This window comes from Sus scrofa, chromosome 5 (assembly GCF_054392235.1).
Source record: "Sus scrofa isolate SSC_HxYL_T2T_F1_AM1 chromosome 5, Sscrofa_HxYL_maternal_Yorkshire_Landrace_v2.0, whole genome shotgun sequence".
NCBI lineage: Eukaryota > Metazoa > Chordata > Mammalia > Artiodactyla > Suidae > Sus > Sus scrofa.
Window position 1 is genome coordinate 63,897,969 of NC_139387.1, and position 25,084 is coordinate 63,923,052.

Genomic DNA, 25,084 nt, shown 5'->3' on the forward strand with positions numbered 1-25,084 from the left:
TAACACAATGTCAAAAAGCTCAATAAAAAACAATCAGTATTTCCAAAGTACCCAAATATTTAGGTGTTGGAGATATATAGAGAAAATAATAAGTATATTAATGGTGATTTTCTTGAAAATATTTGGTATCATGAAGAAAAAAGCTCAAAGCTTTAAGTATAGGTGAAATCAATAGTGGCAACTGTTACAACTCACAATTAAAAATTAAAAGGTAAGATCCATGGGGAGTTCCCATTGTGGCTCAGTTGGTTAAGAACGTGACTAATATCCATGAGGATGTGGGTTCTATCCCTGGCCTCGCTCTGTGGGTTAGGGATCCGATGTTGCCATGAGCTGTGGTATAGGTTGTAGACACAGTTCGGATCTTGTGTTGCTGTGGTTATGGTGTAGGCCAGCAGCTGCAGCTCTGATTTGACCCCTAGCCTGGAACTTCCATATGCCACGGGTACAGCCCTAAAAAGGAAAAATGAAAGGTAAGCTCCATGAAAGGAGGAATTCAATTTTTGTTCGCTATCTTATCTCCAGAACCTAAAACAGTGCCAACTGGCATACAAATACATGTGTAATATCTCAATAATTATTTGCTTAATGGTTTTCAATAGTCTATGCAAAGAAATATTCAGACACCTAATGCTGAGATTCAAAGCAACATACACTCTTTTTAATTTTCTTCTTTCCTTCTGCAACAACCATCCAGTGGAGCATTCTAGAATGGGAGAGGTCAGTAGTATCATCCCCGTATGTCCAACTGATATATAATAAACTGTTGAAATATTCCACAGATGTGATTTCTGGAGCAACAGGAGCTATGAGGGAAGAAAGAGGCACACTTTAGTATAATAGACTAGTGATAATTAAGTACTTAACAATAGAGCATGAAATCCCATCTAGAATTAATTTAGAGCCTCATGATGGTCCTACAGACTCCTGGACCTGTCAGTAATGTATTGAGGTTTAGTGGTATAAGATGGACACTTGTTTTGTGGGACCCTACACTGTATGGCTCAGACAAAAGGCAGCCAGACCCACATGTACCAGAGGAGAGCAAGGTCTTTTTTTTTTTTTTTTTTTTTGCAAATCTCAATTATAAGATTCCTAAAACATTCACTTGTTTGGGTCAATTGTTGGGTTAATTTTTTGCTGCATCAATAAATTAATGTCATTAGTCATTGGTGAACTTATTTTCCAAGCGGTCCTGGAGAACCTGGGGTCCTATAAAAATGAATCTTTTTCATTGGTAGCAAAGGAGTTTATGGGAATGAAAGACAGTAGGATCAATGAATAGAGGAAGAGAAAATAAATATTATGTCCATAAGACAACAAGACGATGGCACTGGCAGTGTCTAGCCCAGTGCTTTGTGGAAGGTAAGCTCGAAATAAAAGCTACTGAAGCAAGCATTAAGGGAGGCATGGAAGGGATTTTTAAAATAATGCTCCAAAGCTAAATTCTCCCTAACACTGAGCTTATTAATTTATTTTATATTTTTACAACATAAAATTTAAAAATTTCCAATTGGAGAGGAAAGCTCATCACAAGATTACAATAAATAAGCTCTGAAAGCATACTTTAATTACTTTTTAAAGTAACTCTTAATTCTAAAGTTTTAACAAACAAATACACAGTCGAATTTAAATTCCATGCCATCTTGGTTTGAAGACAGTCAAATGTTCTATTCCAAGATACAACCCCAAACCCACCAAAGTTTGGAGGATTTCTCAAATAAAAAGGACTTATTTTATTTAACATGCACCAATACATATAAGAAACATTCATAACTATGTTTTCAAAAGCAATCATTCACTGAAGAGATTTGTAATAGAGTAAAAAACACATTTTTGTTCCATGCCAAATATGAGTAGCATGTCTATATGTTTTGACAATAAAATCAACATATCAAAAATGTCTACAATAAGTAGCACAAATGCACATCAAATTGCAGAAAATTCTCTTTTTTTTTCCTTTTTAGGTGTGGCGTATGGAAGTTCCCAGGCTAGGGGTCAAACTGGAATGTAGCTGCTGGCCTACACCACAGCCACAGCAATGCAGGATCCAAGCCGCATCTGTGACCTACACCGCAGCTCATGGCAACGCCTGATTCTTAACTCACTGAGCAGCCCCAGGGATTGAACCCACGTTCTTATGGATACTAGTCGGGTTCATTTCCTCTGAGCCACAATGGGAATTCCAGAAAATTCTAATAAAGGATAATAATCCTGGCTTCTTTATAGCTTCTTAACATATTTCTGCTTCATTATATGTAAGTACCTATACTTATATTTCTTCAAAGGATATTTTCTCATGTTCTATTTCAAGTGAGGACAAGAAACATATTTAAAATTGCAGAGCCAGAAGTATCTATCTCCTCATCAGAGGTATTACTAAAGTCTTCAGATTTTTATACTCCGTGTTGTTGCTTTCAAATCCAGTACATTGCTGAAAGGCCACAAGATGTCACTATTTGTTTATTAAACATTATTTGTTATACCGGCATAATTATGAACTTGCAAACAAGTTATTCTTCACCCAGGCAATATTATTTACTTTCCTTTTCACAGTATAACTATTTACAGCCTTGCAATCCCATCAAAAGTTCTCGAAAAAAATCTTTGTTCAAACAAGGGTTATAGTTTCTTGGCTAAGTTTCCAAGAAATTGTTGTTTCTGACATATGACAGTGAACTACATAATTTAAGGCTCGGAAGAGCCAACACTAATGGTTTTTAAGTATTTATACTTTGTGCCACGTGTTTTCTAAATAGCTTATTTAATGTGGAAGTAATAATAGAACAATAATAACAGATAAAAGATACTATTAACATTCTCGCTATACACCTGAAAAAACCTGAGTTTATGGTGGAAGGCAGCAGAGCTGTGTGTGACTCACACCCAAGTCTAAGTGTCTCCAAGCTTGTTTTAATTCTTGCAATAGACAATACTGCAGTCATCCTGTGACTTTAAAAATGGCTTAATTAATAAGGAAATGGAGGCACTCCAGCAAATATAATTATCAAATGGGTAAAATCAATTGAGTGCAGTGTGAAGCTTGAAAGCTCTGTCTGCTCCCTTAGTCCTAATCAGTTCCAAACAGGGGCACTAAGTCAAGGGCAGTTACTCAGGATAAAAAAGAAATCAGGGACAGTAGATCAGAATAAGAATTATATTTTAATCTTTAAAGGCTGTCATTGAAACAAACCATGAATTTTCAGAATGAAGTTTATCATCTCCTGTGAAATTGCTGTTCAATTGTTCCTGGGTAAGTGACTAGCGCTTTCTGGAGGGAGGGACCCTTCAGAACCTCCTCAAAAGAGTGATCTCTTCTCATGGAACCATTGCCCACACACTCACCTGTTATGAAGCTTATGGTGGAACTGTCACAGCAGCTCAGTTCTGGGTCTCCCCACGTTACCATGGTAACTCGAAAGTTGTAGTACCATGCTGGCAACAAATTAGCTATCCTCTAAAAAAAGCAAGAAGACAAAAGACTAAGGGGGAAAATCGTATCTTTGGAATAGAGTTACATACTTCTCACGCTATGAAAAATAATTTTGAATTTCCTTTCTGTGCCTTTTTGTATTTCCCAAATTTTCCATTAAAATATTCTTTTGGGGATGAGGTGAGGTATAAATAAAATGATATACAAAAATACAATTTTTAAAGAGTGATTCAAAGATTTAGAGTCAAACACTTGCAATGTTGGTTTCCTTTGGTAGTTTCCTAAGTTATGTTACATGAGTGAAATAGTACTTATCTGTGCCCATATGTACCCATAATCCTATTTCTAAGACAAATGAACTTTCATAACTCTATTCTCCCAGTTTGGACCATAAGCATACATCCATAATTGGCAATCACCAGAGTTTTCAAATGGCTAGAGGATGATTGTGTACTTCATGTGTGACCTATAGGTAACCTGTACTTTAAAAATTATTCCAGTCTCAGAAAGAGCACTCTTTACCTGCTCTCTTAAGAACATCCTCTAATGGCCTGACATTATAGATACTGGTTGATTTGTTGTTGTCAAGAAGAGTCATCATTAGAGTTAAGCAGAGTCAACTAATGATTGAACGACTAGGGCCAATCTCTTGTGTTTTCTTCCTTAGGAGCAGAGAGAAACAATAAGCACTTGATAGTGCTACTAATATATGGATTAGCACTCAATTAAGAGTGAAAGCTAGTGTCACACAAAATTTTCTCTCCCTAAAAAAGACAAAAATAAAAGCAAAAACAATCTAGCACTCTGCAAGTAGCATGCTATCTGTTTGTATTTACAAAATGATCTTAATTTACAGACACATACTACTTTTTTTCAGACACATTTGGTACATGTGACAGCTGATTCAGGAAGGATTACCACTGATGCAGATAATGAGACAGTCGCTGCTATTTCATAGTAGGTTGTCCACTCTGACGTCATTGTTGTAGGGTTGAAATAAAACATTTCAACCACATATTTTCTGAACACTCCTAAGTAAGGTCTGGTCCAGCTCAAGACCACTGCTGTGGGACCCAAGGGATAGAGCATTAAATCCTTTATTCCAGTAGGAACTAAGAAGAAGAGAAGGGAACGAAAAAACAAAGTCAAGAAGGAATATTTAACATCTCAGTAATGGTTTTGTACTTTTATTTAATAACTAGGTTTTTCACTCTTTTGATACAATTATCAAAAATCAAACATATTTGCCTGAGATTTTCTTTTTCTCAAGTAATGGATGTTAAGGATGTCTTCCAGATATACAATTACAGTCATTAATTACTCTAAAGTTTGAATACTAGATGAACAAGTATGGACCTCATATAAATGATAGCAATGACTTGAACTCAGAGATTGCACCTCTCCAAACAGTACTCTGATAAAGTTATTATTCTGGCTGGCAACTTACCAATAGCAAATGTCACAGGATCTGAAGGTGGTCCAATCAAAGGGCCTTTTCGGAGGTACATCACAACCTGGTACTGGGCACCAGGAACCAGATTTTCAATAATAGATTTGCTTGAGTTCACCTTTAACCCAAACATCCAATAAGATTTATTTAAAGCTGGGCTTTCAGAATGTGACAAAGATGCTAAAATTGTATTCAGGGCCACTTTGTGAAACAGCAAATGCCTTCAAAATCCAGAAGCCTTTACTCATGCTGAGGAAGGTCAGATTTCAAAATTAGGATGATTTATAGTTTATGTGAACACTGAAGGGAACTGAGAATATTCAAATATCATGGCTGGATTTAATAAGCACCGTGAACTGCTTTATGCCCGTCAATGTCAACTGTAACTGTGTACATCAGAGACACATCAGTCTGGCCATAATCAAATCAGCAATACCATAAGGATAGTCTGACATCCTAAATCGTAGTGTCAGCTGATTATGTACAAAGATCAGTGCAGGAATGTCTTTAGTCTCTCATCACTTAGAAGCATATATCTAATTATAGTGATGGAAATGACCTTAGAGATTATCTAGTCCAAATCTCTCGTTTAATCAATCAAGAACGTAAAGTTAGAGGATGGCCAAGGTCACATATTTAGATCAGTGTTGGGACTAGAAACCTGGCGATGTGACCTCTACTCCGTGATATGAGCAAGTCATAGGACTCATCAACAAGATACAGTGGCAAGCATTTTGCAAGGCTATTGTGGCAACGTGCCAAGACTGAATCAGGAAGAAACAGGCAATCGAAACAGATTGATCACTTGTAGTGAAACTGAAGTTGTAATTTAAAAAAATTCCCTGCAAACAAAAGTCCAGGATCCAATAGCTTTACAAGGAAATTCCACCGAAAATATAGGGGAAAGTTAATACTTATCCTTCTCAAACTATTCAAAAAAATTCAAGAAGACAGAAAACTCCCAAATTCATTGTACAAGGATACCATTATCCTGATATCAAAACAAAGAAAATTATAAGCCAATAACTTTGATGAGTATAGATGCAAAAATTCTCAATAAAATATTAGCAAACTGAATTCTACAATATATAATAAGAATGATACATCATAATCAAGTGGGATTTATTCCAGGGGTGCAGTTGTGGTTCAGTATTTACAAATCAATCAGTGTGATAAACCACATTTACAAAAGGGAAGATTAAAAATTACATGATCATCTTAAATTGACACAGAAAATTTATTTCACAAAATTCTACATCCATTCATGATAAGGAAACCTCATCAAAATTGGTATAGAGGGAACATATCTGCATATAATAAAGTCCGTTTATTACAAACCTATAGCTAACATCATACTCATTGGTGAAAAGCAGAAAGACTTTTCTCTAAAATCAGGAACAATACAAAGTTGCACACTCTTGCCATTTCTATTTAACACAGCATTGGATGTCCTAGCTGTCATAGTTAGACAAGAAAAAGAGATAAAACCACACAAATTGAAAGGAAAGAAGTAAACTGTCACTATTTGCAATAACAAGATATTTTATATAGAAAATCCTAAAGTCTGAACCAAAGTCTTTAGAACAAATAAATGAATTCAATAGAGTTGCAGAATACAAGATTGATATACAGAAATTTGTTGCTTTTCTATACACTAATAATGAACTATCAGAGAAAATTTTTTAAAATCCTATTTAAAAATCATGTCAAAAAGAATAAAATACCTAGGAATAAACTTAACCAAAGAAGTGAAAGATATATACCCTGAAAATTATAAAACGTGAAATTGAAGATGATTCAAAGAAATTGAAAGATACCCCGCGTTCTTGGATTGGAAAAATACTGTTAAATGTCCATTCTACCCAAAGCAATCTATAGATTTAATGCAATCCCTATCAAAATACCCAGGACATTTTTCACAGAACTAGAACATATAATCCTAAAATTATATGGAATCACAAAAGACCCAGAATGGCTAAAGCAATCCTGAGAAAAAAAGGACAAAGCTGGAGGTATCATGCTTTCTGACTTGAGGCTATACTACAAAACTACAGTTATCAAAACTGCATGATTCTGGTACAAAAACAGACACATAGATCAATGGGACAAAATAAAAAGCTCAGAAATAAACCCCACATACCTATGATCAATTAATATACAACAAAGCAGGCAAGAATATACAATAGAGAAAGACATTCTCTTCAATAAGTGGTGTGGGGAAATCTGGACAGCTCCATGTAAAACAGTGAGATTAGAATATTTCCTCGCATTATATACAAAAATAAACTCAAAAAAGGATTAAAGACCTAAATGTAAGGCCTGAAACCATAAAACTCCCAGGAAAGAACATTGGCATAACATTCTTTGACACAAATCGCAGCAATTTTTTTGGCCCTATCTCTCTTTATTTCTTTCTCCTAAAAGAAATAAAAGCAAAATTAAACAAGCAGGACCTAGTTAAACTTAAAATCTTTTGCACATCAAAGGAAGCTATTGAAAAACCAAAAAGACCACCAATGTAATGGGAGAAATATCTGCAAAGGTTATGACTGATAAGGGGATTAATATCCAAAAATATACAAAGAGTTCATACAACTCAACATAAAAAAAAGTCAAAAATCAACAGAAGACTGCATAGACATTTTCCCAAAGAAGACAGATAGCTAACAGGCACATGAGATGATGCTTAACATCATTAAGTATTAGAGAAATGCCAACCAAGGTGACAAGATATCACCTCATACCTGTCACAATGGCTATCATGAAAAGGCCTACAAATAACAGGGAGTTCCCGGTCACGACTCAATAGTTAACAAACCCTACTAGCATCCATGAGGATGCGGGTTTGATCCCTGGCCTTGCTCAGTGGGTTAAGGATCCAGTGTTGCTGTGAGCTGTGGTGTAGGTTACAGACGTGGCTTGAATCCTTTGTTGCTATGTCTGGTGTAGGGCAGTGGCTATGGCTCCAATTGGACCCCTAGCTTGGGAACCTCCATTTGTCATGGGTGCAGCCCTAAAAAGACCAAAAAAAAAAAAACCAAAAAAAAAAAGTCTACAAGTAATAAATGTTGGGAAGATGTGGAGAAAAGGGAACACTTGTACACTATCAGTGGAAATGTAAATTGGTGGAGCCACTATGGAAACCAATATGGAAGTTCCTTAACAAACTAAAAACAGAACTACTGTATGATCCAGCAATTGCTCCTGAGTATATACCTGAAAAAAAGAAAACACTAATTCAAAAAGATACATGCTTCCCGGTGTTCAGAGAAGTATTATTTGCAAGAGCCAAGATACAGAAGCAACCCAAGTGTCTATCAACATACAGTGGAGGATTACTCAGCCATAAAAAGAATGAAATTCTGTCATTTAAAATGTGGATGGACCTAGAGAATGTTATGGTTAGTGAAATAAATCAGACAAAGACAAATACACTTATATATGGGATATAAAGAAATTAAATAAATGAATGTATACAATGCATATTGTAAATGTATATAACAACGCAGAAACAGATATGGAAAACAAACTAGTGGATACCAACGGGGAGACGGAAGCAGAGAAGGGCAAGATAGGGGTATGAGATTAAGAGATACAAACTATCATGTGTAAAGTAGATAAGCAGCAAGGATACATGGTACAGCACAGGTTACAAAATATAGCCATTATTTCATAACCTCTTTAAATGGTGTATAATCTATAAAAATATTGCTATGTTGTAAAGCTGAAACTAATATAATATTATATAATTTTTTTATTTTTTTTATTTTCCCACTGTACAGCAAGGGGGTCAGGTTATCCTTAGATGTATACATTGCAGTTACAGTTTTTTCCCCCACCCTTTCTTCTGTTGCGACATGAGTATCTAGACATAGTTCTCAAAATATAATATTATAAATCTACTATACTTCAATTAAAAAAAAGGTAACAGGGATCAGCACTTTGCAAGGCTACTGTGACCCAATAAAATAATGTTGTACAAAACATCTTTCATTTAGTTGAGCTCTTCTTTACTATTATTTTTTAATAATATTAAAACATTATTAATAATATTTTAAAATTTGATTACGGAAAAAATACCACATAGAGAAAAGTGGTGTGAACGAGACAGATGAGTAAAATGTATTTATTAAAGTTGAATATTGGTGTGCATAAGAACTGATGATTTAACTAATAGGTTAATAAATGTGCTGATTTGCCCTTTAGTGACTCTGATTCATTAGACAGTTTTACTTAGTGGAAAGAAGGTACATTCTCTATTAGGCCACATGACATCAAATCCTGACTCCACCTCTTATAAGCATGGACATTTATTTATAATTCTCACTTTGATTTCCTCATTGATAAACTATAGGCAATACACCTTATAAAGTGTGAGGATTCTTAAACTAGAGTTATCAACAAAGTTAAATTTTACTACTCATTAACTCTGGCATCTAGGATACATAAAATTGTAAAACTGCTACAAACAGGAACACTAATCAATGAAGAAGAATGTTGTTGACAGCTTACCTATGCAAGGTTTGTTTTTGTCTCATCAATTTTTTTTTTTTTTTTTTTTTTTTGTCTTTTTAGGGCTGCACCCATGGTATATGGAGGCTCTCAGGCTAGGGGTCAAATGGGAACTGTAGTTGCTGGCCTACACCACAGCTCACAGCAACGCCAGATCCTTAACCCTTTGAGCAAGGCCAGGGATTGAACCTGCGTCCTCATGGTTACTAGTCAGATTTGCTTCTGCTGAGCCATGATGGGAACTCCCTGTCTTGTCATGATTTTAAGAATAAATATAGTTTTGGTTAAATGATATAAATGTTAAACCTTTCCAGTACTAGAAACTAACTCTACCACCCAGTGGAAATTTATAATTCGAATTGGTACAACTTGTTCTACACATAAGTAGTGGAACAGTGTACCAAAATTTCTTTTTCAGTAACTTGATCAAAATAAGATGAAATTGAATTAATAAATTAGCATTTCAACCTTTTCTTTACCATTTACATGCATATCAGAATTTCTTGTCCATGTTTTAGAATTTTAATTCTGCTGGAAGCCATCTCAAAATTTGCCATCTCATCCAATAGAGCATTTCCTGAAGAGACATACTATGCAAAAGAACATGTGTGTCATGCAGAACTAAGCAGTACCATTTTATTTATTTAAAACACATTTTTAAGTGGAAAAACTACTAGTGATCATTGCCAAAAATTGTTCACACCATAGAAGAGCAAATAAAGTCAATTAGAAAACTTTCTGTCCTCTTACCATTTCCCACATTTTGGCAGGCAATCTTCTAGACCTTCCTTGATATATATGTATATACATAAATAATATGATATTGAACAATATAGATGTTATATATCAACATTGTTCCAACCTTTTAAACTTAACAACACATTGCAGACATATGGACATACCTGCAAAAGTTAACCTTGTTCATTAATCACACATTAAGCATATTTAAAATAACAGAGGAGATAGAGTGTAGATTGTTTCAGGGTGATGTTAAAGTTTGTTTGATTCGTCATATTTTAGGCAGAAGTTGGTTCTGATTATTCAAATGACCTCCTGGAATGATATCTACTTAAATATGTCATCATAATAAATTCACCCTAGGGAAATTCCACCGGCTTTTAAAAAAATAAGAAGCAACGATGTGTATATATATTGCACACCTGAAAAAATGAGAAGAGGGCAAATGATTCCTTCTTTGAAAATACTGTGTGTGTGTATGTGTGTGTGTGTGTGTGTGTGTGTGAAAAATGATAATGATGCAATAATAGCAGAATCCTCCTGTGGTAACTGAGAAAACACCTAGGGCAGTGGTCCAGTTTCTGCCCTTGTTTTCAAATAGTTGGCCTCCTTGCCTACACTCCCGGACAGTTTCATGTTTGCATTTCAAGAAGCCATTGTCAGAATGCACTTAGACCAGCTTTTTCTGGTTCATTTATAATTTACAATATCTATCTACACTTTTAGCTTTTGGCTTCTATGTAAAAGATACATACAAGTGTACATCAGAGGGAGCAAGAAGAACTGTGCTTTGAGAGCAGTCAAGTTCTAGGTCATGTGCCGTAGGAGCAACACATTTTCCTTTTAAAGAGCCAGTTGTAGTGGCTACACTCAGGGAAGGAAGCTAATAAACTGAACAGTGAGCTGTGATTACTAGTTAATCTGTTTAGCGTATTTATTCTAATTTAATTCACTTCGAAAGGGAGACTCATCTTCAAGTTGGGTTTATCTCAGCACTCTAAGGCTTTTGAGGGATCCAGAGGCCAGGAGTCCTGAATTCAACATATTAATTTAAAATTTCTCACTCTTTGAATTACACTAAATGCCTAATTTTCATGGGATAAATGGAAACACTCCAAATAGTTTCACAGAGCAAACATCATTTTTGAGTGTGTATTATATTTCCAGTGTATTCCACATGAATTGACAATTTAATTTTTCTGCTTTTAGGTGAGGAAATTTTGCGTTTGTAAGTCACCAAGAATCAGTACCTTGGGTCTTATGAAAAAAATAAACCTAGGCTTTAGGAAAACAGGTCTGGGCTCCAGGATTCCTGCGAACATCCAAAGCATTTGAGAGCAAGGTCCACTCTGGGGCCCAGAGTAGTGGTTTTGTGCAGATTGATGATTGGGCGTGCCCATTCTTTCCAGCAGCCCTGCCCAGAAGTAATGATTGACATCAGTAGTGTCTCTATTTGCCCCTCCCACTCCCTTGCGCTCTGCTAACTCCTGTTTATCCTTCAAAACTCTTCAGGGTTATGGTTAGTGAAGGGGGCAGGTTTACTTCATGTGTTTTCAATTGTTGAATTATTTTCTCAGTGAGCATGCATTGCTTTTATAGTTAAAATAACAAGAAAAAATTGGCGAAAATCGTAAAACAAGTAAACAAGCCCCTCCTCCCAGTCCTTTTGCTTGTTTGTCTCCTCTCTTGGGGGAAGTTCTTTTGACCAGTTTCCCAATCCTCTTGCCCCCAGTCCATATTTAGTCGTGCCTTTCTTTCTGTAAACTCACATGGCCTCGCCATCATTTACTTTTAGCCTAGCCCTTATTTTATACCCTGCAGTAATTCTATGGTCACTTAACCATTGTTCTCACTAGATTATAACCTCTAGATTGTAATCTCTGCAAGAGCAGAGCAAAGACAATTCTCTAGATTCCCCGACATCCATCGCAGTACCCGGCACATAGTAGGTATTCAATAAATTCTCTTGAATGAGGAATGAAAGTAAAAGGAAGAGGGAGAAGGAAGGCAACTGTGATTGAAGAGGCTTGCGCCCTGATTTCCTGGCTCTAGGTAACACGGCCCACAATGATGCATCTGGGAGACCTCAGCACAGCTCCCCTAGCCTTGCCTGGGAAGCTGGGCTGCAGGGGATGAGGGAGCCCCACCCCCGCACTCCAGTGCCTGCCCTTCCCTTCCTTTACCTGAGTGCAGTACTGCTTTTCTAGCCTCTGGCTCTCCTTTTGTTTCTGGCAGGTGAGTGACACCACAGACACGATGGTGCCGTTATAGTTCTCTTGGGAAGATGTCCAGGACATCAAGGCGGTGGTTGAGCTTAGGACATGGACACTCACATGCTGGGGCTTCTCCGTGAGCTCTTCAATCCACTCTCCCGAAGGACCTGGACATTTCAAATCAGAATACATGCTGAGCTGGTTGAGGTACAAGATTCTAGGTTTAAAAATCCCGTTGTTTCCCTTTTGCCCTTACAAAGATATTCCAGCTAAGGCTGGCAGCCAGCCAGGCAGGTCTTTATACATCCTCTGCTTAGCTCCAGCCTCCACTGCATGGCCTCCCCATCAACCTAAGCAACAGGATGGCAGCAGCAGCCAAACCACCTCTACCGAGAGGCAGAAGCTCCAATTCAATTGTCACGTGCATCTGAGATTATTCTGGTAGATTCTTCACCAGTAAGAATTTACTTCTCTTTTAACTAAGAATATGCATGGCACTGTGGCATTTCATCAGTGTTTATAACTCCTTTGCTGTTGGGATCTTCGGTCTCTAGAAAGAATTACTTTTAGTTTCAAATTAGCCTCTATTCTAATCGTGTGAAAAGATTTTTAATTTGGTGACAGCAGGATCAAAGAGGCAGGGCGCGACTATGTTAGCGAAGAAATAGGCAACAGGCGAGCTCAATTATGGAAACTGGCTGAAACCCGGGTGATGGATTTGAGGACACGGTGGTCTCCTTGTTACGAAATATCTCTCTAAAAGTGCTTGCCGTTAGCTTTCTTCTCTTAAATTTCCAAAGTGGTTATTAGCACAGTGCCTGACACTTAGTATGGACCCAAGAAATGCTAAGGTGATGATTATCTACAGAAAGTCCCTATTAAAATGCAAATGTGCAACTGCTTTTATTTGCTTAGGATACATTTCTCAGTTCCCTCACAGGGAGCTGTGTTCCTGGAGCCCAGAAGGGAGGGAGGGGCCCGTGGCTCTGCTGGGGAGAGCAGTCTCAGAGGGGCAAGGGAAATAACAGCAATAAAAGTGATGATAATAATGAAGATAGTAAAGACATATGGCACTCACTGTGTGTTTATAAGTGTTTACATATTTTAGTCCTTGTCCTAACTAACCTATGAAGTAAGTATTAGGATTAATCTAACTTTTAGATGAGGAAACCAAGGCAGAGACAGCATAAGTAGAGCTGGGATTCACACACAAAGTCTGGTTCCAAAATCCATTATCTTAATCCTTACATAAAACTTCCTGGAGCACCATAAAACAGTGAAAAACATGGGTTTGGAAAGAGGAAAGTTGGCTCCAAACTCGGTTTTGCTCATTATTAGTGATGCAACCTTAGGCAAATGACTTAACTTCTCCAAATCTCAGTCATTGCATCTGTCAAATGGCCAAATCATAGAATGTTAGTATTGCAAAGGACTTTAGAGTTCCAGTGCCTTGTTTTACTGATAGGGAAACTGGGCGCAGAGTTGTGAATAACCTGCCCAACATCACAGAGCTAGCAATGCTTGGGAATCAACCCAGAACTCTTGACTCCTGGGTCAGGGCTTTGTGATAACTTGTCATGATGCCATCTGATTAATCTACTTCACAAGACTGTCCTTGGGATCAAATGGGATTATAATGTGTAAAGAACTATATAAATGTGAAAGTGTTATTGCTGCTATGACGATTACTGGGGTAATGGGGGCATGAAGAGAGAAGGTGGCGCGAGGTAAAGCAAATTCACTCTCTTAATGTTTTTTTTTTCTTTCTTAACAGTTTTATATTAGGATTGACCTCATAATCAACCCAAGTTAAGTCCTATAGGCTCCATGGAAATAGACTTCGCTATCAAATATTTCTAGAGTCTAATTCTCCTTCTAAGTCACTAAACTGTGACTCAGTTGTTTTTTTTTTTTTCTAACAAAAATGGAGATAATAGAAATATTCCCATCACAAGGCTGTTGGAAGACTAATGTAAATTTCTACCTTAATTTTCATCTCTGAGGAAAGCCTTCAAACCTGCATAAATACAGTATCCTTTTAAAATCAAAGGCATATACACAGTACACCTGAAGAACTCATTACTGAAGAACAGGATATCTGAAGTTCTAAAATTATTCTTTTATTGGCAGAGAAAAAGTGCTCTATATTTTCCCAGATGAATATTAATATGCATCTCTTTGAAAGAATCATATTTTTGAGCAATTCTGACACATTCTCAGGAGTGCTGGTCAATTTGGATACTCTAAGAATAGAGCAGAGGTCCTGACAATGGAAAGTGGTTCAATAAATATTTGCTGTGGGGGTTTGCGATGGAAATGCTATAAAATTGGGTTGTGATGATTGTTGTACAACTGTAAATGTAATAAAATTCATTGAGTAATTAAAAAAAGAAATAAAATTTAAGAAGAGGATACTCAGCAAGTCGTGAGGGGTATTGTGAAAGGTTAATCTAGACTATTCTAATCTTGTGAAAAAATCAGTACATAACTAAAGTGTTGTTTTTACTAAAAATAAATAAATAAATATTTGCTGAATGCACAAAAACTGATAAATAAGCAAATATTATAACTCCAGCCTAGAGTTTTACAATTTGGTATGAGAAGAAAGATGTACACAAATAAAATCAATACAGAAAAATATCACATTCAGATCAACTCTGTGATTTTTGCGTAGTGCACTATGAAACACAATAGAAATTAAGAGAAAGGAAGTGCTAATGGCCAGAGGAATTGTGGGCGTTTTCCTGGGATGTGCTATAGCAGACAAGGACATCTCTGGGTTAATGAGATTAATCACATTTTTAGCCTCCTGGGATGAGCTGAATGCTAAACTTGGCTTTCATTCTCAAGTGATGTTAAGTCAAAGATTGCCCATTGCTTGCAAGACATGCAAGGCAATCATGGATTTTTTTCTGCATGTTTAGCAGATAATTTTAGAACTTTTCACCAGGGATGACATTTTTGGTTTCTTAAGTAAAACTGTGATAGGAGATATTTTCAACATTTAAAAAAATATCATTTATTTATCTACGCTGTACACCAGAAGTCCCAGTATTGAGGGTTGAATGATTAGTTTGAACCACAGTCCATACTGGAAACAATAAAAAAAAAAAAAAAAATGGCTATTTTCAGTTCTGAGCAAAACTATCCCGCACAGATCTGCTGTTGTCCCATTCAAATTTGGATTCATAAAGGGCATGTTAAGTAATCCATGTTGCTTATACAATCCATCAATTTACTTTGACAGAATGGCCAGGAAGTGTCTCAAAATTTCAAGTTTTTGATAGTTTAGAGAAAACGGATATTTATCTGAGTTAGGCTTCTTTTTATTTTCAACACTTTTAAGCTGCTAAATAAACTGATCTTTTCCCTCTGCCTTCCTCCTCTTTCCCCCACCCACCTCTTTTATTATTTACTTTGGTGGCACCTGTGTCATGTGAAAGTTCCCAGACCAGGGATCGAAACTGTGCCACAGCAGTAACCCAAGCCACTGCAGTGATAATGCCGGATCCTTAACCTGCTGTGCCACAAGGGAACTCCCTCCCCTGCCCACTTTTTTTGAGGATCATTTGATGATAGGTGGTGTTTTGCTTTTAGAGGAGATAAAGTATGGTGGTTATCCTTCTCAGAACACAATTTTTATCCATTGCCTTCTGGTTTTTCTTTCTTTTGAGTAGAGGCACATTTAACTCCTGATAAACTAGCAAGGTGATTTTTGGCATCTAAACTTCTGGTAAGCATAGTCAGATTAGCGCAAAAAAAAAAAAAAAATTACAGACATGCACCACTGGTGTATATTTTAGAAGGCAGTTATTGCTCTGCTATTATCCTTTATGGAATCAGTAGAAGCTGCCCTAAGACTTATCTTGGGGCTTTCATGATGCTTTCGCTTAGGCTTGTGCTAACTTTTGGAGACTACCGGGTCTTACTACACTCAAATCTGTGTTTCTTTCAATTTCTTCAAGCTTAACACTCTAAAGAGATTCTTTGCACACAGTCCAACAATCTCAATTTTCATTACAGCCTTGAACAAAGTCTTCTTTCCCAAACAGTGTGTCCACGTCTTTGGAGTTTGTTATGACTAGTGTGGAAGGTCAGTTTAATACGTGTTCAATTATCACAATAAAAAAAAAATCAGGTTAAGTCTCTGGGTAGGTTTGCTACTATTAAACATACATATATTTGACAGCATATTTCCTCTGCTCTCAAAATCTCATAGATCTGGGCCTCTCATGACCTTGAAGAGTTCTCAGGGTCTCTAAGGTTTGATGAATAATTGATGTGTGAGCATCATTAATCTCACCAGTTCCATTGTTCTAGCTTCCCAGTAAGTGCAAAATAATCTCCTTGGTACTTACTGATATAAAAACTGAGTGATTTTGCTGACTGACTGTTTCGAGTTTCACAAGATCCTGAAGAACTAAAGGTTGTCACAGATAACTTATATTTCCCAGGCTCCTTCAGTTCTGCAACAAATTCATGTGCTTCTTCATCCACTGTCAAATATTCAGTAAAATTTTCTAAATCAAGTATAAAAAAGAGAATATATATGAATGGATATCTGGAAGGGCCTAGAATATAGACAAATCAACTAATAAATTTTTAAAATTTTACCATCTTCCTTTTGTCAGAGTGAATTATACGGCTAAGCTAAAATTATTATTTAAAAAAAAGATGACTAAGAGTTTATATATTTTTTTACAATACTTTAAAATAACCAAATTAAAATATGGTGTCCAAATTGACAAAACTGAAGATAGGTATATACTGCTTTCTTATGGACTGTTAACTAGTAAAATTATATGCACAGAATAAAAGTACAACATTAGGAGAAGGTAACAATGATCAGCTTTCTTATTTGAATATAAGGGATTTAAAAAAAAAGTACCAAATGTTATATAAGTATTTTATGGTAGCATTAAATATCCATAAATGCCTTAAAATACATTGGATTATTTCTAGTTAGAAAGAATCCTTCTAGATATATTTTATGACTCTTGGAATATTTTTCCTTCATTGGTTTTTTAAAATGAAGGAAATTTTAAAAGTAAAAATAACTTTTACATTGCTTCAGTGTCTACCTTCTGCTGATTATTATTTCATTTAAAGTTATTATCATTTGGTGACCACAATAGCCTTCAACAGAATACAATGTAGTTGGATAAACACATGACCAAACCTTCATGGAAATAAGCATTAAAAAAATTCTGAGTTATAATATCCTATTTGTCTATAGAATATATTGAGGAACAGAAAAATGAAAGGCAGATTAAGGGAAACTTTTTCATTTTATTTTATTTTATTTTATTTTATTTTATTTTATTTTATTTTATTTTATTTTATTTTTTAGGGCTGCAACTGTGGCACATGGAAGTTCCCAAATCAGAGCTATAGCAGCCAGCCTACGCCACAGCCACAGCAACTTGGGATCTGAGCCACATCTCGAGCTACACCACAGCTCAAGGCAGTGCCAGATCCTTAACCCACTGAGCAAGGCCAGGGATTGAACCTGCATCCTCATGGATACTAGTCAGATTTGTTTCCACAGTGCCACAGCAGGAACTCCCAGATTAAGGAATTTTTAAATGCAAGTAATTACAGGCAAATATTAAGATTTTTGACTCAAATATTTGGAAATGAAGAAGTATTTCAATTTTTATATAATATTTGGGTATAGTTGATTGCTCTATAATCCAGTGTAGAGGAATCCACTGACCTTGTATCTCATTCTATTAAATAAAACAGGGGCAAACAGTACGTCACATAATGAGACTACATGATTTAAATGTCCTATCCTGTAAATAAGTCTGTCAATTTAACTTTGGATTTTGACCTCTCGACAACCTTTGCCACCTAAACTACTTGACTGGAAAGTAGAAAATGAAGTATATTATTGTAAAAACAAAACAAACAACAAATAATGGTGAAAACCTACCAAACAACGATTCAGATATGGTTCATGACACAAATGTATTGATGCCATGAGCCTTGCTTCCCATACATTAGTGGGTTAAATATAAAGAATGACTCTCAGATGCTCGCTCAGTGAATACACTGAGTAACATCATAACTAGAGTGGAAATACCAGTTTCTGTATTTTCTACTCTACTACCAGCTCCTCTTTAGGAAAAAGTGAATCTTGCTGGTTCCAGGGGAGCTGGCGGGGACACCCTAAGGAGAATAAGAATAGCTCCATAAACAAGACACAGGTTGGATACTCTTTGGAAAGCAGTCATGTTGTCAGCAACATTCTCTTATTGCATGCCTCACAAATTTACGTAGCAGAAAACAGAACATTTCTCCAGGATATTTTGTAATTTGGGATGGTTGGAGCTTTAATTAAAAATCTTTCCAGGGAGTTCCCGTCGTGACGCAATGGTTAATGAATCCGACTAGGAACCATGAGGTTGAGGGTTCGATTCCTGGCCTTGCTCAGTGGGTTAAGGATCTGGCGTTGCCGTGAGCTGTGGTGTAGGTTGCAGACGCGGCTCGGATCCCGCCGCGTTGCTGTGGCTCTGGCGTAGGCCGGTGGCTACAGCTCCGATTCGAACCCTAGCCTGGGAACCTCCATATGATGCGGAAGCGGCCCAAGAAATAGCAAAAAAAAAAAAAAAAAAAACAAAAAAAAAAAAAACATCTTTCCAAATATAAAGTTTCCTCAGTGGCCTGGGGTACATGGAATGTCAGGTGATGAAATGTGCTAAGTTCCCTGAATGCACTCACAACTTATGAACTGCCCACGCTGGCTTCTGACACAATCTCTCTTTTTTTTTTGTTGTTTTCTGGTTTCAGTCTGCACTGGATACTCAATGAAAATCTTCCTATTCTTTTCCATTTTTCTTTAGATTCTGTCTCCTGTCTTTCTAAATTTAATTTTAAAATGTGTCACTTTCCTTTGCACCATTTCTTACTGCCTCTGATTTCCTATTACTTTACCTTCTCTTTCTACGCGGATATGGAACCCATCAAAGGCAGTGGGTGGTTTGGGTGGTAACCAATTCAATATCATTTGTACAGGGAAGAAAGAGAATGAGCCAGATGTTGATTTCTCAGTCTCACTGAGTGTCCTGTTATTTTCATATTCCAGAGGAAGAACGCTGACAAATTCTTCACTTTCAGGAGTTGCGGAGGCACTGTCCCACCAATATGGCTGGGATGTAGTTTCGTCGTCACTGCTGTTGAAATCAGGCCAATCAGAAGAAATGTTGCCGGAGGGGATTTCAGGAGTGTCATCTGTGAAATGGAAGAGTTTGTCTTTTCCCATTGCATCTTGTGATCTCATGAACGATTCCTCTGGGAAACTGCCACTCTGTTCTTCCCAGTTGTTTTTGTTCAAGTTCACAATACGTACTGAGATATTTCGAGGTGGATAAGGGGCTGTAAGAGAGAGAATTTTCACTTTCAAGTAATATTTTTAAAATTTTTAATTTAATTTTTTTTTTTTTCATTTTAGGGCTATACCTGCAGCATATGTAAGTTCCCAGGCTAGGGATCAAATTTTAGCTGCAGCTTCTGGCCTATGCCACAGCCACAGCAACATCAGAGCTAAGTCTGTGACCTACACCATAGCTCATAGCAATGCTGGATCCCTAACCCACTGAGTGAGGCCAGGGATCAAACCTGCATCCTCATGGATACTAGTTGGGTTTGTTATCACTGAGCCACAATGGGAACTCCACTTTCAAGTGATTTTTAACTGTTATAATGAATACCTAATCTATTAATGAGTTAAACACATAAGCAGAATTACAAAATAGAGTTTAGTTTTACTTTTACTGTATTGATAATTTATATCCAGAACAAGTGTAGCTTCAAGTACACACACACCCCTAAGATTTTGTGCATGATGTGTACACAGCATATCACTAGTCATAGGTCACTAACTTGTGATACTCTGCTGGTCCAAGTGGTGATTTAACTACTTCCAAAGTAGAGTTACATACATATTTTTCAGCTCATCACAATCTCCTTTTTAAAAAACTGAGTGTCTGTCACTAGATCATTCTTACAAAAAAAAAAAAGCAACTAGAGTGTTATTATAGCCATCAAGATAAAAATACTTCTAGAGTTCCCTAGTGGCTCAGTGGGTTAAGGATCTGGTGTTGTCACTGCAGTAGCTTGGGTCATTAGGGTGGCGTGGATTCCATCCCTGACCCGGGAACTTCTGAATGTCATGGATGCAGCCAAAAAAAAAAAAAAAAAAAAAAAAAAAAAAAAAAAAAAAAAAAAAAGAGAGAGAGAGAGAGAAAAAGATAAAACTACTCCCAATGACATAGTTGCACTTAGGAGAGTTGCATGTCTGAACTGCCATTATGAATAGTAATGCGCATGTTGAAAATATGGCTTCACTCCTCACCTCTCTGAAATGAAAAGAATGTGCACAAAATGAGTTTATGAATTATGGAAGCATACTTTTCTAGTGGTAGAAAATTATGAAGGCACACTGCATGGTCTCTACCTGCAAGAGTTTCTACGTAACCTTAAAAGAGAAGTTCAACTCTCACTTCTATGAACTTCTAATAAAAATTAATCTCTCCCTCCCTTTGTGCTGTCATATAAATTTGTACCTCTTTTATAATATTTATCATTCCTTCCTGGTATGAGTGCCATTTGTATAGTACCTCTACCATTTTTGAGGACAAGGAACCATCTCACCAGACTCTGTTTTCATCTCTCTCAGTACTTAAAACAATTCTCAGGTAAAAGGTGCTCAGTTTACTTGAATAATGAAAACTACAAGTAGAATCTTAGATGTTGATGTGGAGCAAATAGCATATTTAGCTGAAATCGTTTCTTTGTCTTGGTCTAATGAATAAGAATCATGACATTTTAGATTTTCAGATTGGCAGGGTCTGGAGGCGATCTACTATAAGCCATTTTGAATGTTTGTATGGATTGTGTCTCCAGCACTCCTATTAAATACTTAAGCACATTAGGTGTGGGGAAATGTCAATTATATTGGTATTGGCAATGGGTATTTAGTACATGTATATTTATTTTACCATCTGTTTTTCCATCTACCCATGAACTATTCATATATCCATCCACCCTATGATTGGGCTTCATATTAGTGATGCTACTAAAATTAAGCATTGCAAGTTTTAGATACATCTGAATCCCAATATTTTCCTTTAATAATCTGATAATCTGTATTAGAGCATCTCACATCTGTTCTGCCATATAGTATTTTGTCAGGTTACAGAGTAACTGATGTCTACTTGATCCAGTTAAGTTACCTAATTATAACTTTGGTAGTATCATGTACTTTTCTAAATCAAAGATTACAAATTAATGATTACATTGACATATTTAAAATTTTTCTTATTGAATATTTTGCTCAGTTCCTGTTAATCTAATAGAAAATTTGTTTTAGATTATTAAAAGTATATATATTTTTTCTTTCTTAACTCTGGAAGAGAATTTTTTTTGTAATGATAAAAACTATGTACACAACATATAAATTATTTTTCACTGAATTTGATTCTTCAGAAAACTTACCGGTTCTATGCTGTTTGGGCTCATGACTGACACCGCTGTACTCTACGAGAGTGCTTTTATTAAAAGTTGCTTCAGAAACCAGCTGAAAGGTGATATTACTATAACATATTCCTGGCAGCCAGTGATTAAATACTGTTTTTCCTTTAAAGAAATCTGAGAAGAAAAAAACAAATTATATTGAAACTTTAGCCTTCTAAATGCCACACACTTTTAGAACGTTCTAAACAACTATGATTAAATGCTCATAAAATAATACTTCCTTCAACTGCTGGCATCGCCAGTAATAAAAAAAAAATTGATATAAGGCTAGAGATGAAATTGTGGATCTTTAGACCTCAATCAGAAAGGCCTTTAATGCAAGAATTGGATATAATTGGAATTAAATTTTTATTATAAGTTGGTGTATTAAGTGGAGAAAATAACATGCTGAAATTATATAGATTGTGTGTATGCTAGTCATTTACTCTAAGGTAAAAACCCAGGGTATTTTGATAATTTATGAATTAGGTAAATGTAATTTTACAAGAAATGTCTTCACTAGGCTCATTTGTAAGAATATAGCTTATTGTAAATACAAAATGGTTTGTCCATCATTTGGCAGACAGGAATTGCTTGAAAAAAGAAGAAAATTTAAAATTTGAATTTTATTTGGAAAATAATAATAAATTTAAAAACCCAATCCAAGTTATAAAGAAATGAAGGAAAAAAACTAAAAGTACTACTTATTGGATGAAAACCCAAAAATAATTTTAAAAATTAACTTAAAAAAGAGAGCATATTAATTAGCTTATTTTTAAACTCATGGCATTTAGCCCATCCTCATAGAAACTAGTTAGGTTCGTTACCACTGAGCCACGACAGGAACTCCCACCTTTTGTATATTAGTGGAATCATTTAGCTGGCCATACAGATAAATATATACAAGGTACCAAAAAGCACTGTCTTTGGCATTTGAGAATAATTTTGAACCTTCTACAAGTGAAACTTTGGGAAATCTCTAGCTTCCTAGTTCTAGAAATGCCTAATAAATCCAGAAGGAAACAGTTAAGTGAGATGCTTCTAAATATAAGTGTGAATTTGTTTCCTGCCTCAGACATGCAGGAATAATATTTGGCAAGAATAACATGTAAGTCATTATAATTAGAGTTTTTCTTATGCTTATGCATGACACGTTGACTCTAAAAAAAATGAATCAGACATTCCAAGACTCCTCATAACAATATTTTCATGCATCAGTGACTATTTTTATTGGTTCATTTATGGTCAAATAGTGAATTATCGGACCTTGTTAGAGCAGAAGCAAGACCATTTGGCAAAAATCATGGAAAAAGTGAGTCATTCATCATCCTTTGTCTTCCTTTTGCCACTTACCTTTATATAGCATTGTCCGGAAGTCTTTACCTTCCCAATAGCTTATGTTTACTCTTGTGAAAACATTATATTTTTCTGGATAATGAATTTCAAATAGGACTCCTGTTTCAGGAGAAGGCTTATAGTCATATATTGAAACACTGGTTACAGGAAGAGGTTCTGTAGAGGGAAGAGAATAGAGAAAGGGGAATTGGGAAAAGAGGAAAAGGCCATTATCAATAATAAGTATCAAAGATTACACCTGTCAGAACTTTACACCTATTTTTATTATCTGTAAGACACTCCTCAGTACTCCTGAATTGAGTCTTCTCCTTGGCTATAGTTAATAAAGCACTTTTTATTTGTGATTTCTGCCTTTCAAGGAACTTTAATATTCATTTTTCCATTTGCCTTTTGCAAGAAACCTGAGATCTAGGAAGAGCAAATATTAATATCACCATTCAACATATAAAAATAATGATGATTCAGACTTCAAATTACTTGTCAAAGGTAATTTAACACAGACACAGCAGAGTCTATACTTCCAGATTCATTTTTCTTTTCCCAAAGCCAAGAAAATTTGACATTAATACCAGACCAGTAACATAAAATAGATTTTTGGCTCTGACCAAGGATAACTGTTTCAATAACCAGTTATTTCCTCGTGTGAACTTAGCACTTTAAAAAAATTAAGTATAAGATTGCAAACCACCCTGTATTACGAGAATTACAGTTTAGGATGTTTATCAAACTATTCTTTCTATAGAAGTTTTAAAAAAAGTTTGTTTCTATTTTGCTTGCATTGCTTATTTATCACTAAACTTTTTACTTTGTAATCTTTCTTTCTTTTTAAATTTTTTATTATTTATTTATTTATTTATTTATTTTTTTGCCATACCCATGGCATGCAGAAGTTCCTGGGCCAGGAATCAAACCTGTACCATGGGAGTGACTGGAGACAACGTAGCAGTGACAATGCAGGATCCTTAACCCTCTGAGCCACCAGGGAACTCCCCATCACTAAACTTTTTAAATATTCAGTTTAAGAAACTGTGATTAATGTACAGCTGCATCTCCCTCGACATCTCACCCTTCAGCCAAAGTCTTATAAAACTCCAGAACTCCTCCACCCAGTGGAAAGAACTGCTGGATGAGTCTTACTTGCATTCATTTAATTCAATAAAATATTTTAAATAATTTGGCCTGGAGTCAATGTTTGTATTAAAGAAAAAAGTAATTATGATTCAAAGTTTTAAGATTGAGAGAATTCTTAGACATGTATAGCCTGAATGAAAGCAATACCCTTCGATTAAATTTACACTTTTAAAATATCAATTTTAATAACAATAAATAAAAATCTAATATACTTAATTCAGCAAATAATTATCTACTTTTCTCAATCAGTAGATCTTTCATTTTGTTCTTCAGGATTTTAGTCTTATTTCGCTTTTGACTGAAGAGATCCAGCAAGGATTGAAACTACAAAGATACGTGTTAAAGCTCTGATTTTTTTCCCCTGGAATTTTCTCAAAAACTAAGCCAACATCTCTAACTAAAACCATTAGGAAGGCCTTCAGACTGCAGTACCTATTGTGATCATGTCCCTATAGACTGTGTGCAATGTTCTGTGGTGGGAATGTTACTATTTTATCTTTGTCTCATCCTTGGTCTTGGTCTTGGTCTACTTAAAAGCAGTGGAGTGAACTCACTTAAATGTCATTGTAAAGACACCAGCAAACCAAGCCTTGAAGACCAAGTATTTCTCTTCGATTAACCTCAAAAGAAGTTTTGAACCATTTGAAGATCTCTCTTCCAACTTAGTCTAATTACTCAGGGCGTCTACTCGATCTACCTATTGATTCCAGATGTGAGAATCAAAATGAAAGCTAA

At 35.9% G+C, this 25,084-nt stretch overlaps 1 protein-coding gene across 4 annotated transcripts in view; it reads right to left on the reverse strand.

The window, feature by feature from the left end:
* Positions 1-25,084, reverse strand: part of PTPRO (protein tyrosine phosphatase receptor type O) — a 241,700-nt gene that overhangs the window by 67,585 nt on the left and 149,031 nt on the right. For 3 of the 4 annotated variants that reach the window (XR_014803816.1, XM_084956710.1, XM_003126453.5), the window contains exons 3-11: positions 23,216-23,374; positions 21,845-21,997; positions 19,283-19,723; positions 16,705-16,866; positions 12,317-12,513; positions 4,881-5,001; positions 4,352-4,545; positions 3,346-3,457; positions 655-806 (exon numbers count right to left, since the gene is read on the reverse strand). Coding sequence is in view for 2 of the 4 variants with exons in the window: in XM_084956710.1 (XP_084812836.1) it covers positions 655-806; positions 3,346-3,457; positions 4,352-4,545; positions 4,881-5,001; positions 12,317-12,513; positions 16,705-16,866; positions 19,283-19,723; positions 21,845-21,997; positions 23,216-23,374 (1,691 nt within the window). In the remaining 2 variants the exon portion in view is untranslated. Of the gene's footprint in view, positions 1-627; positions 807-3,345; positions 3,458-4,351; positions 4,546-4,880; positions 5,002-12,316; positions 12,514-16,704; positions 16,867-19,282; positions 19,724-21,844; positions 21,998-23,215; positions 23,375-25,084 lie in introns of all 4 variants that reach the window. The other variant, XR_014803817.1, reaches the window with a different exon arrangement.